The 12,994-nt window shown below is 38.4% G+C and overlaps 1 protein-coding gene across 3 annotated transcripts in view; it reads left to right on the top strand.

The window, feature by feature from the left end:
* The window catches only part of LOC306849465 (2-oxoglutarate dehydrogenase complex component E1), a 44,307-nt gene extending 32,971 nt beyond the window's left edge, over positions 1-11,336 (top strand). For all 3 annotated transcript variants that reach the window (XM_079384504.1, XM_079384505.1, XM_079384506.1), the window contains exons 10-23: positions 582-710; positions 3,587-3,766; positions 3,864-4,016; positions 4,110-4,212; positions 5,615-5,743; positions 5,831-5,981; positions 6,176-6,303; positions 6,403-6,581; positions 6,679-6,750; positions 6,839-6,964; positions 7,080-7,152; positions 9,447-9,610; positions 9,699-9,853; positions 9,937-11,336. In XM_079384504.1, coding sequence (XP_079240630.1) covers positions 582-710; positions 3,587-3,766; positions 3,864-4,016; positions 4,110-4,212; positions 5,615-5,743; positions 5,831-5,981; positions 6,176-6,303; positions 6,403-6,581; positions 6,679-6,750; positions 6,839-6,964; positions 7,080-7,152; positions 9,447-9,610; positions 9,699-9,853; positions 9,937-10,057 — 1,863 coding nt within the window. In that variant the 3' untranslated portion in view covers positions 10,058-11,336. The remainder of the gene's footprint in view (positions 1-581; positions 711-3,586; positions 3,767-3,863; positions 4,017-4,109; positions 4,213-5,614; positions 5,744-5,830; positions 5,982-6,175; positions 6,304-6,402; positions 6,582-6,678; positions 6,751-6,838; positions 6,965-7,079; positions 7,153-9,446; positions 9,611-9,698; positions 9,854-9,936) is intronic.
* The last annotated feature ends 1,658 nt before the right edge of the window (positions 11,337-12,994 follow it).

Here is a 12,994-nt window from a genome sequence, read left to right as displayed (position 1 = left end):
ATATGCTGCTCAAGAAACATTTATTTATTATTATCAATTGTGCTGCTTAATATTTTTTTGTTGAAACCATTTTCAGAATTCTTTAGTGAATATAAAGTTCAAAAGAACATTTCTTTTCAAATAAAAATTTTGTAGCGTTATGAATGTCTTTACTGTCACTTTCGATCAATTTAATGCATCACTGCTGAATAAAACTATTGATTTCAAGAAAAAAAACTCACTAACCCCAAACTTTTTAATGGTATCATTTTCCTCACAATGTTGCATTAATATTTGGTCCTTGTATAGAAATAGGTTTCATTCATATAGTGTTCTACAGTTAAGTTAATGAAGCAGGTTGTCCAAATAAGCTTTACAAATAATCTTTTTTTTTGTCTAAAACTCACTTAAAATTAATCTTTAAATACACTAAAATGTTGAATACTAATAACAAACTTGTAACTTTGTGATTAGCAATTTTTCATTTCATTTCATTGCATTTTAAATGGCTCTGTTATAATGAACTCAGATCCTGTTTTTAATTATATACCCATCGTAGAACCAACAGCTTTTAAATGTTCTTGTGTGTGTTTTTATTTCAGGTGATGTCCATTCTGCTTCATGGTGACGCTGCATTTGCAGGTCAGGGCATCGTCTACGAAACCTTCCACCTGAGCGATCTACCCTCCTATACAACACATGGCACTGTGCATGTGGTGGTCAACAACCAGGTACACGTGCACAAACAAACCCATGTGTAACAATACATGGTAACACACCGAGTCAGATGTCCTCTTTAGGGGTGCTCCGATTGATCGGCGGTCTCTAAAAAGGCTGATCTCAAAAAAACGATCTCAAGCTGATGACGCACCTGCTGTGAGAGATTTGGCACGACATGCAGCGCACCATCTCATGCCTGTTTCACACATGCTCCGTCTGCAGTGCGTTTTTGGTGCGTATTTTTTTCCGCACCCATGTTAACGGATCAGAGCGTTCACACTGCACACGGTTGCGGTCCGGCACCGAGTCTATTTTTGCTGTGCTGCACGCTCTGAATTAAAGTGACAGCGCTTTGTTCGCGGTAAAAATGAACATGGATTGACATGGAAATGTAGTAATTTCACAATAAATAGAACTAATTAAAGCCTACTGTGTTTCACAGGCATTTTGGCTAGGGTTAAAACAAAGAAAAGTGCACTTTATATAAACAAGGCAACATATGTACTTGTCCTGTGGAGGTAGAAAAAAAGTAAGACCCGCGGGACTGTTTGTAATAAAGATTTAAATGTAAAAGGCACGAGAGCCGACTGCTTCGGTCTGTGGCAAGTTTTAATTTTCAAAATATTTGTGAAAGCCTAACACAAGAAGGCTATACGCTGTGTTTAAATGGGTTTCCACTTGCTTGAGCAACATAATATACAAATCTATAGCCAAATGCATTTTAATACGTTGTTTATATTAATTGAGTTTAAACGTGAATGTCTATGAAAGATTGTGTAACTGTACTGTGATAAAAAGAGGATCACAATGCTGAAAAACCACTTTCAGCATAGGCTAACAACGTTTGGATTTGAAATCAAAATAATGGATAAATGTTGTGTTTGCGTTAAACAACCGCGGATCAGGAGCGGACTGCAAATGTGTCCTGTGTGAAAGCACAATGAGTCCGTGCTGCTTCTGCACCACCGCATACGTAGCATGTGTGAAACAGGCGTCAGTCTTTGTCTGGCGTGGGTGCAATAATTATAATGCTGTAGGTGAGGTACAATTCATATTTCTTCATTAAATAACAAAGTAATTTGAAAACCTTATGTGAGACGTAATTTCACAAACAGCGTGAGTGAATCACCGTGCGCGCGCTCTCTTTCTCTCTCAAAATGCACAAACGGCTTCAAATCTAATCGCGTCTGCACTATAAGTGAGCTGCACGCTGAACAGTTGACAGGAACTATCACTTGCACAATTGAGGCAGTGTCGCGTCGTCACTATAGTTTATAAATTGCATTTCTTTTTAATTCTTGCCAGTGTTTAAATCATTCAGCGCTCGCGCGCTCTCCTGGAAACCGTGCGCTCATGCACACTCGCATATTTTTTCCGCATTCATCATAACGGATTAAAGAGTTCACAATTCACACGGCTGCGGTGCATCTGCAGCAGTGCAGAGATCGTTTCCACTGCACCCGCTGAATTAAAGTAACAGCTCATTGTTTGCAGTAAATATGAACATGGATTGACACGAAAATGTAGTAACAACACCATAAATGCATTATAATTAAAGTCGACTGTGAAACACAGTCAACACATATGGCTAGGTTTAAAGGGAATGAGCACTTTTAGATAAACAAGGCAATAATAAATGGTACTTGTGGAGGTAGAAAAACAAAGTTCTTTATGAACCGCAGGATTGTTTGTAATAAAGATTTAAATTAAATTCAGCGCTTTTATTTCCAACATGCGCTAATTCATGGCTGTGTTATTTAATTCAGGCAAAGTTGCATCTTTATTGGGACAGGGCTTGACAGAGTATCTTATTTATTAGAGCCAAGTTGCATAAACTATATATCAGGCATTTATATAATACATCTAATTTGTGCATTAATGACTGTGATATTAAATAGTTTACTAACTACAGCAAATCAAGTACCTGCATGCCGTTGTTGTTGTCTCGTCTCCCCTCGGATGCGCTGCAATTGCGATCCTGCGTGCAATTCTAAAAAAAACCACAAGATGGCGGTGTTTCTGTGAATCCAATATTACAAAACCGATATCAGATTATGGGAAAATGCTTAAATATCGGGAAAATATCAGTAAATCGATATATCGGTCGATCTCGGACTAGGCTTAAGCCTTGTCTGTGAAACCGGGGGTAAATGTTTTGCCACTTGAGCAACTTAATATATAAATCTAGAAGTAAATACAAAAGTAAAAAGCATTGAATAATGTGTTGCTTTGCTTATATTTATTGTGTTTAAACACGTCTATGAAAGACTGTATTACTGTACTGTGTAAAAAAATAACCACAATGCTGAAAAAGCATTTTCAGTGACAATGTTTGGATTTGAAATCAAAATAATGGATAAATGTTGTGTTTGTGGTAAACAGCCACAGATCAGTTACAGACTCCTGTGTGAAAGCACATGGACTGCATACACGCTGCAAACGGAGTAGGCCTATGTGTGAACCTGGCATAAAAGGCCACCTCATATACAGCTCACAAAATCAGGCTTGTGCTGTGTGTAAGCTATTGCACGATTGTAAAAATAAAAATGCACTGCATGATCATACATTTAGATAAATATATATTTTTGAAAAATGTAAAAAAAAATGCCCCCTCCACCCCTCAAATAAAAAAAATCCCCTCTCACAAGAGTCACCTAAGGGGGGGAATTCATTCTCAAAAATGAAATTCAGGCCCTGAATAAATTTCTAAACATCCTGATTGGAGTATCACTATAAATAATTCTACATAATAAAAAGAAGGCTTTAAAAAGATCTGTATCGGTGATCGAATCGGCAGATACTGCTTTCTGTGATCGGTGATCGGCCTCAAAAATCCTGATCGGAGCACCTCTAGTCCTCTTAATACCCCTCTGCATCTCTTTCTCAGATCGGTTTCACCACAGATCCTCGTATGGCACGCTCTTCTCCGTATCCTACTGATGTTGCCCGTGTGGTCAATGCCCCCATATTCCACGTCAACGCAGATGATCCTGAAGCTGTAATGTACGTGTGCAACGTGGCTGCAGAGTGGAGAGCCACCTTCCACAAAGATGTGGTGGTGGACCTGGTGCGTGATATTTTTGTGTCTTTTTATAAACACTTTATTCTTACTCATTATATTATAGTTCATGAAATCAGTCAGGCATATGACATCTTTCCTTTAGGTTTGTTATCGCCGTAATGGCCACAACGAGATGGATGAGCCGATGTTCACCCAGCCACTGATGTACAAACAGATCAAGAAGCAGAAAGGAGTTCTGCAGAAATATGCTGAGAAGCTCATCGCTGAAGGTGCCGTCTCACGACAGGAGTATGAGGTCAGACAATCCTGCCCAGAGCCAATCAGCTGCCTTGTATCTTCAGCTAGTCTTTCTGAAGGGTTTTCATCTGTTTCTTGACTCTGTCCACAGGAAGAGATTTCGAAGTATGACAAAATCTGTGAAGAAGCTCATGCTCGCTCAAAGGATGAGAAGATCCTCCACATCAAGCACTGGCTGGACTCCCCCTGGCCAGGTGTGTGTGAACATGGATATTATTGAATTACATCCATAAATTATGACCAAATTTGTTGAGGAGATACTGTCAGACTCAGAAGGTATGTCCACAGGATTCTTCATTGAATATTTCATAAATGGCTTTAATGTTTCAATGAAATGTAACTAGAGATGCACCGATTGTAATTTTCTTGGCCATTTCCGAATTTTTTTATAAGTGCGACCTGCCGATAAAGATTTGTGCCAATTCTGATTCTTTCTAAGAACTATAATTGACAGCATATACTTTTTTCAAAATGTTATTTTCAAAATTAAATAAATTGTTAAACATTACAATTTCCCCGTCTGCTCTGTGAAATAGGAAAAAAAATAACAATTCAGTGAAAAGTTGCTGTATATAACAAAACAGATGTAAATTTCCACTGTTTACAAATTGGCTTTTTTTTTTTGCTAAGTTTATTAAATTTGTGTCATCTTTCATGTCAAAATCCAGCATAAGTTGCCACTGTGACTAAGCTTGATTTAGGCTTATGTTAAATTTGCTTTATGGAACCCAATCATTTGACAGTGAGTCAGACTAACTGAAATAAGCCTGGCTTATTTGGTAAACTTGTTTTATGAAACAGGCCTTGAGGCATTAAAAGTGATCATATTTTTTTCCATTGCATCGAATCGCATTGTCGGATTGCACTGTATCGTAACTAGTGAATTGTATCATATTGGTAGCTGCTTCATGTGTATCTTTAATGTATCGTATCGTTGGCTGTGCATCGAGATGCACATCCTTAGTTTTAATGAGTGAATCATTTAGTCATTCATTGAACCGATTTGTTCAAACTGCTGATTCAATCAGAGACCAGGCAAGTGGCTGTCTTTATGAATGGGCCACTAAATCATTGACTCGCTCCATTCATTCAGTAACAAAACACTGCTGTGTTGCTCGGAGACACATCAGTTCTGCTGTGGCTTTGATTGGAACAACTTTGTCAGCAGAATTGATCAAAACTGTCAAATATTGTTTCTAAAATGTAAGTCACTTAATATTATACAATATACTGTTGTATAAAATCAATGTCACATTGCAGTCGTGCTGATATTTGGGAAAACATCTTGGTCGGGCTATGTTGCTTACCTTGTAACAGTAACAGATTTTTTCTTCCATATTGTGATGCACATCTGAATTAAATGGATTATTGAAAAAGAAAAAAGAAGTAGGACAGAGACTTCGGTTCATCAGTTGTTGATTGGATTTTAAGATGTAGGCATTGCACTCAAAAGTGGAGACATGACCTTGAACTTGAATAATGTCTTTCTTTAAATGTTTTGCTCCAGTTGTATCTTCCGGTGACCATTTGTACAGCATTTTTTGCTGCTTCATGTGTTTCCAGATCTTACAGCACAGTCATTGTGTTTGTGTGCAGGTTTTTTCACTCTGGATGGTCAGCCCAAGAGTATGAGCTGCCCGTCCACCGGTCTGTCAGAGGAAGAGCTATCCCACATCGGACAAGTGGCATCATCGGTACCCGTGGAGGACTTCACAATTCATGGAGGTGCACTAGACCTAAAAAATAGTACATAACTATGCACACATTTCATGCATTCTGTTACTATAATACTCATCTTCCCTTCATGTACAGGTCTGAGTCGTATTCTGAAGGGCCGTGGTGAAATGATCAAGAACAGGACAGTGGACTGGGCTCTGGGAGAGTACATGGCCTTTGGCTCTCTGCTCAAGGAGGGCATCCATGTGCGTCTCAGTGGCCAAGATGTGGAAAGAGGAACCTTCAGGTATAAACAATAACATTGAACATTTGAAAAATAACCATCACGTAGTTATGAATCTAAATCTAGTGGAGTAGTAACGTCTACAAATTTCTGTTTCATAGACCATTTTTGTTAGAGCCGCTATTTCAAACGCAGCATTATTTTGGATCTCAGCCCAGTGTAAGAGGTCACTGACCTGTTGTTTGTTCCATTTGCAGTCACCGTCACCATGTTCTCCACGATCAGAACGTAGACAAGAGGACCTGCATTCCCATGAACCACATGTCCGCTAACCAAGCCCCATACACCGTCTGCAACAGCTCTCTGTCTGAGTACGGAGTACTAGGTATTCAGATGCTTGCAGTACATGTTAAAATGATCTCTGAAAAGTAGAGGACTCTCGTGGAAACTCGTGTTTTCTTTCTTTCTGTGTGGTTTTCTTTAGGTTTTGAGTTGGGCTTTGCGATGGCCAGTCCCAATGCTCTGGTTCTGTGGGAAGCCCAGTTTGGAGACTTCCATAACACGGCTCAGTGTATAATAGACCAGTTCATCTGCCCTGGCCAAGCTAAATGGGTCCGCCAGAACGGCATTGTCTTACTGCTGCCACATGGCATGGAGGGCATGGTAAGGCTAACATTACCCACAATTCGTACCACTTTTCTCTCTCCACACTCAGCTGGCTGTAAATGAGTTGATTTGGTTTTACTTTGTTCCTTCACAGGGTCCCGAGCACTCTTCTGCCCGTCCAGAGCGCTTCCTGCAGATGTGTAATGATGACCCTGACTTTAACCCTGTAAGACTGTCTTCTGACGTCCCTGAATGTGAATATAAACAGATTTCATAGTCTAACTATATCGATGTAACTGTTATTTTGGCTGCAGAAAATCACTGATGACTTTGCGGTGCGTCAGCTGTATGACTGCAACTGGATTGTCGTAAACTGTTCAAATCCCGCCAGCTATTTCCATGTAATAAGGAGGCAGATTCTTCTTCCCTTCAGGAAACCTGTAAGTTCAGCTGTCTGAGAGGATCTGGATGTTCATTGAGTCATCCAATGCATTATTGGTGCTTAAATGAACAATTTGAATTTGTAATTGATTTTATTAATTTTCTTGTTTTTAGCTTATTGTCTTCACCCCCAAATCTCTGCTGCGTCACCCGGAGGCCAAGTCTAACTTTGACCAGATGCTACCAGGTCAGAAACGTTTTGTTTCTTTCTGTTTTAAAGGGAATTTATTAAACAGCTGTACCACTATAAAACACTATATTGCTGGGATAGCATTGAGGCATCAGCATGGCTCTTTAAAAAAAAAAAAAATCAATTAAAAGACTTCAAACATCATGTGAACATTACATGAGGGTATTTAAGCTGTAGGCTTTGGGAGAATGTGAAAAAGTCGAAATAAGCAATGCAAGAGCTGTGGATATCAACTCTATGATGAAAGTGTGATTGTATGAGCTAAATGGGAAATCTGATTGATGGGTTGATTTAAAAAAATAAATTAAATAAAAAAAAAAAAAACTGTAAATCTTAAGAAAAGCTTTTAGTAGTGGTTGACCACTATAGATTTTTTTTTATGTCTGATGTCAATATCTTAGAGAGCAGGGTTACTAATGGCCAACAGAAAGGTGGTTTAAATGATATCTTGCTATTAAATCATAGTAAATAACAGTGCATAATTTCTGCAATTAAATTTATATTTATTTTAAATAATATTTACTCAGATTTAAATAATAAAAAAAAATATATATATATATATATATATATATATATATATATATATATATATATATATATATATATATATTATTATTATTATTAGTTTAATTAGAAAAATGACCTCTAAAATTAGATTTATACTTTGATTTTGTCATTCTATTAGAGTATCTTACATAAGAAGTTAAAAACAGATAAATAAAAAAGAGGTAAATAATGTAACCAACAGTACACTGAAAAGTGATAAGGTTGTGTGCACTGGGAATTAGGACTGTGCGATTTGGGGAAAATGTGTAATTGCGATTTTTTTTTTTTTTTTTTTTTGTTTTTTTAATTTTGCAAAGTCAAGCTGTGCAGCACAGTATGGGTATTGTTACTCTTCAGAAAAAACAATAGAAACCATCACAGAAATTCTTATGGTTTCCATTAAAACCATAACAAAATTCCTTTTTGTAGTGTGTTTTGGGCATTATTGCAATAGGAATTACTGTTCTATTGGTTCCCATCTGCCAGATTACATCCCACCAATAGAATCCATTAAATGCCAGTAGACACCATTATATTAAAACCAATACACTTCCCATTATAACCCTTAAATCCATTACATTTTCTATTGTGTTTTGGTAGGGGTTCTATTGTTTTTTCAGCAGGGAAGATTATAATGGTATTACTACTTTTACAGAATTGACTTAATTACTGAATTTCACCAGAAAAATGTGTTTATTTTGAGTAAATAAAGAACTGTATTACTTTGGCCAATTATTAGAGTATTACATAGGTTGATTTATTCATTTTTAAGTATTTGGGATTTTAAGAACAAGTGGAAAATGTGCTGAATGTTTTATTTCATCCAAGTGAAATTAGTAAAGCAGTTAGACTGAATTTATATTCGTTTTAAACTCTAAGCCAGGCACGAGTTAACACAGGTCACGCATGCATCTAGCCTCGTCCATATTACCAGATACGCTCGTATAGAGAGCCGGGCGTGAGACCGTGAGTATAAAAGAGCATTACAAGACGGGCTGTGTGTGTGTGTGTGTGCGGCAAGTGTAAACGGCTCGTCTGTGAGACACGGGATATGCGCCGCGTGGGGCAGAGAGCGAGTATGAGAAACATTCAGAGATGCAGGCTCTGTGTGCGGTCTTCTGAATTGAGAATAGAGAGCATGCATTATAAACTTATTTCAAATTAAAATCTGTTGGGGAGATAAAATGTGTAAGATAACGTTCATGTACTAATAAAAACATCTACGAAAATGTATCTTTTATTCTCGAGTACTAAAAGCAGAACCGATAAGGGGACGCTGTGGCACAGCTCTTGCAAATTAACCTTTTTTTATTCGGTGTCTGTCATTTCAAAGCCGAAGTAATCTCATATTACATCAAATTTTTAGTATTACTTTGCCAGACTATTGATCTGGCCTTGTAGATGCCATAATCCCACTCGCTCGCTCTTTCTATTTATTTTTTTAATGGTGGACATTTACGCAGTTGGCAAGAGCATTGCTGATTGGGGAGAATGGAGGTGCGCTTACTCTATTGGTTAGTAAGACTGCCACTCAAGGCTTAGTTAATTACAACATCTCAAATCGCGATTGCAGTTCGATCGCACAGCCCTACTGGGAATTATATTTTCTTAAATAAATTCTAGTTAACACCAATTCAACACAGTACACAATGAACATGACTTATCTGCAAAAAAAAACGTGGATAAAACAACATGCAAATAAACAATACTAATACTAACAATACTATCTGTGTGTATTTCTCCAGGCACTCATTTCCAGCGTGTGATCCCAGATGATGGACCGGTAACTCAAAACCCCTCAGCGGTCAAGCGCATCGTCTTCTGTACAGGAAAAGTCTATTACGAGCTCACGCGTGAACGCAAAACACGCAACATGGAGGACTCTGTGGCCATCACTCGCATTGAGCAGGTACCACCGTCTTCAGTAGAACATCAGCAGTGCTTGCTTGTTTACTTTCTTGTATGATGATCTGATTCTCCCTCTCGCTCCTCCCCAGCTCTCTCCTTTCCCCTTTGACCTGGTGAAGGCTGAGACTGAGAAATATCCCAATGCTGACCTGGTCTGGTGTCAAGAGGAGCATAAGAACCAGGGATACTACGACTACGTCAAGCCCCGCATGCGCACCACCATCGACCGTGCCAAGCCTGTCTGGTAAACTCTCGTCTTCCCCCAGAGCTGTGACACTCAGGTGCTCTGTATTTTCACCAGTCCTCACTCTGTCCTTCTGTGTGCAGGTATGCCGGCCGCGAGCCTGCTGCCGCCCCGGCCACTGGAAACAAGAACACCCATCTTCTGGAGCTGAAGCGTTTCCTCGACACTGCCTTCAACCTGGACGCCTTCAAAGACCACATCTAAACCTGTCCTTCAGTCCATAAAGAAAACGAAAACTCACAAACACCCCATTCACCCGGCAACCAAATACACTACGCCAAACCGTTTTATCCCATAAAGAATAGCGATACAGTTGATCCAATGTGTTCAGGTTTGCAAAGCACACTCTCCGTCCTAGAATCTCACACTCTACTGCATGAATTCACTTTTTTTGTTTTAGTTAATATTGTTCATTTCAAGCCTTCGTCACCAATTGTTGCCCAGTTCAACAACACCAAATGAGGATAAGCAAGAGAATCTGAATTTCCTGTGGTTTAAGTATAACAGAACAAATGTTGATTTGAATAGACCTAATGTATTTTCAACCAAAGCACAGCTCCAGTCCTGTTACAGATATAGTAATCACGTCTGTTGCCTCCAAACTCACTATTAAGAGATTTTTCTTTAAACTTTCAAAAGTTGGGTTGTTGGTATCCCGATTCTCAACGGCTATATGGCTTTAATTTGTATGTTTGTGTTTTCTTTTGTTTTTCTGTATTGATAATTGTGGGCTAAGTTCAGAATAAGGGAGAATTTTGGCACATACATTTGCAGTGTCTGGATAGTGGGCTGGATTGTAAAGTAAGTGGTAAAAATGAGACTTTATCTGTACCTTTGCACTGTTTTCTGGTAAGAAGAAAAAACAGTTGGTTCTCTGAAGTGGGTGTTGCAGTTGAATGATTGTATTTATGTAAAAATGACTTTGTATTCAGAGGAGGAAAGGCTTGGCGTTAAAATCAGGACGGTGGGGATTTTTGTGGCACCTTTACATGTATGTGCCTCTGTTCTGGTTCCAAATCATAGATATTTATAGATGGCATTGTATGGCCTGCACACTCGGCTAATCAATGATGCAGCCTGGTGCAAATAAAACCCCTTCAGAAGTCCATTCCTCCTTTGCCATCTGATAACGTGTGTCATACAGCCCAACCCAGCAGCAGGTGCATTTAATATGGCAAGCTAGACAGAATTGCACCTGTTTGTGGTCACTCTTTTAAATAGAAACAAATGACATCCTTTTGGATTTTTCAAAGAGAGCAAATGATTTTATTTATTTTGGTTTTTGGAGGATTAAGATTCTGACCTTGTAACGGTTTAGCTTCATACAATAAACTCATTATCTTCTGAAAATGTTTGAAGTTGTTCATTTATTAGTTTAAGAAACTACATTGTGTCTGTAATTATGGCGTGCGATTTTTGAGGACACAGCCTGTGTTAGTAGTCTACATCTTGCAAAGTTATATTAAAATAATCTAACTTGATTAAAATGCACAGGTGTAATCAACATGTTAATCTTTATTGCACTGCACCATTTAGTTATTTATTATATTTTATTGAAAAACAGTTCGAAAACAAAAATGTATGCAAATGAAAAAAATGTCTACAAAACAAGCAAGTTAGTGATCATTACAGCAGAACATTTCATGGAAATTATATGAGGGTCCTTTCTAGATCCTTTTCGCTGAATGCATGAAATGCAGGCCAAGCAATGAGATATTTTTGCATTTCAGTACTAAAATCAATTACTAACGTGTACTCGGTTAAAATAGCACTGAATCTCAAATAGGAGATGCTCTTACAGGCCACATTAGGGATGTGCACATCGATGCTGAGTATCGATATATCGATACTCAGAAGCTTTTAATTTGGTATCGATATTTTTTAAAAAGTATCGATATTTTAAATATATTTTACTAATTTCTGCATAACTAAATGTTTTAGCGCTGTGTACAGGATAATCGGTGACGCTTTGTTTATAAGACGTTACACCAATCAATCTGCGGCAGAATGTGAGCGATCATGTGTCTTTCAGCTAATTTACGTACTCAACACACGCAAGTCGCACACTTCCGCATTACAGAATGGCACGATGGCAGAGAGGAAACGTAGCGTGGTGTGGTGGTACTTCTCATCAGCAGAAAAAAATATTGCACAATGCAATATTTGTGATAAGAATTTCGTACACAGCAACAATACAAGCAACCTTTTTAAACACTTACAGACAACACACCCTGAAACTTATAAAGAAGCGGAACAAAAACAAGCTGCCCAGTGTTCCTCTGCTCAGTCTCCCTCTGTCCGACAGAAGACGTTACAGGAGAGTTTTAAAGGAGGCAACCCCTATCCAGGTACAAAGAGCAGAGTAATTAGTTAACCTATTAACTGTACATACACACACACACACACACACACACACACACACACACACTCTCTCTCTCTCTCTCTCTCTCTCTCGTTACCATTAGGTGAATAAGAATAAATATAAATGTGTGTGTGTGTGCAGTGTGTATATACAGAGTGTGTGTGTGTGTGCAGTGTGTATATACAGAGTGTGTGTGTGTGTGTGTGTGCAGTGTGTATATACAGACAGAGTGTGTGTGTGTGTGTGTGTGTGCAGTGTCAGACAGAGTGTGTGTGTGTGTGTGTGTGTGCAGTGTGTATATACAGAGTGTGTGTGAGCAGTGTGTATATACAGTGTGTGTGTGTGCAGTGTGTATATACAGTATGTGTGTGTGCAGTGTGTATATACAGTGTGTGTGTGTGCAGTGTGTATATACAGTATGTGTGTGTGCAGTGTGTATATACAGTGTGTGTGTGTGCAGTGTGTATATACAGTATGTGTGTGTGCAGTGTGTATATACAGTATGTGTGTGTGCAGTGTGTATATACAGTGTGTGTGTGTGCAGTGTGTATATACAGTATGTGTGTGTGCAGTGTGTATATACCATAGACTGTAAATTAGTCAGAGGCGATATCGACTGAAACCAAAAAATGTTAACATGTTGCTTTTCTTAAACGCTAATCTACAGCTCAAAGATTAGTAAATCTTTATCAACAGTTGCTGTAATCTTACAGTGTTGTCCTGAGCATTGCTAAATACTACAAAAATGTAGAAAGTTGAAGATGAAGAAAAATTTTCTT

Source organism: Barbus barbus (assembly GCF_936440315.1).
Source record: "Barbus barbus genome assembly, chromosome: 29".
Lineage (NCBI taxonomy): Eukaryota > Metazoa > Chordata > Actinopteri > Cypriniformes > Cyprinidae > Barbus > Barbus barbus.
Note: the sequence above shows the minus strand (reverse complement) of the source record. Positions and strands in the feature narration are given on the sequence as shown.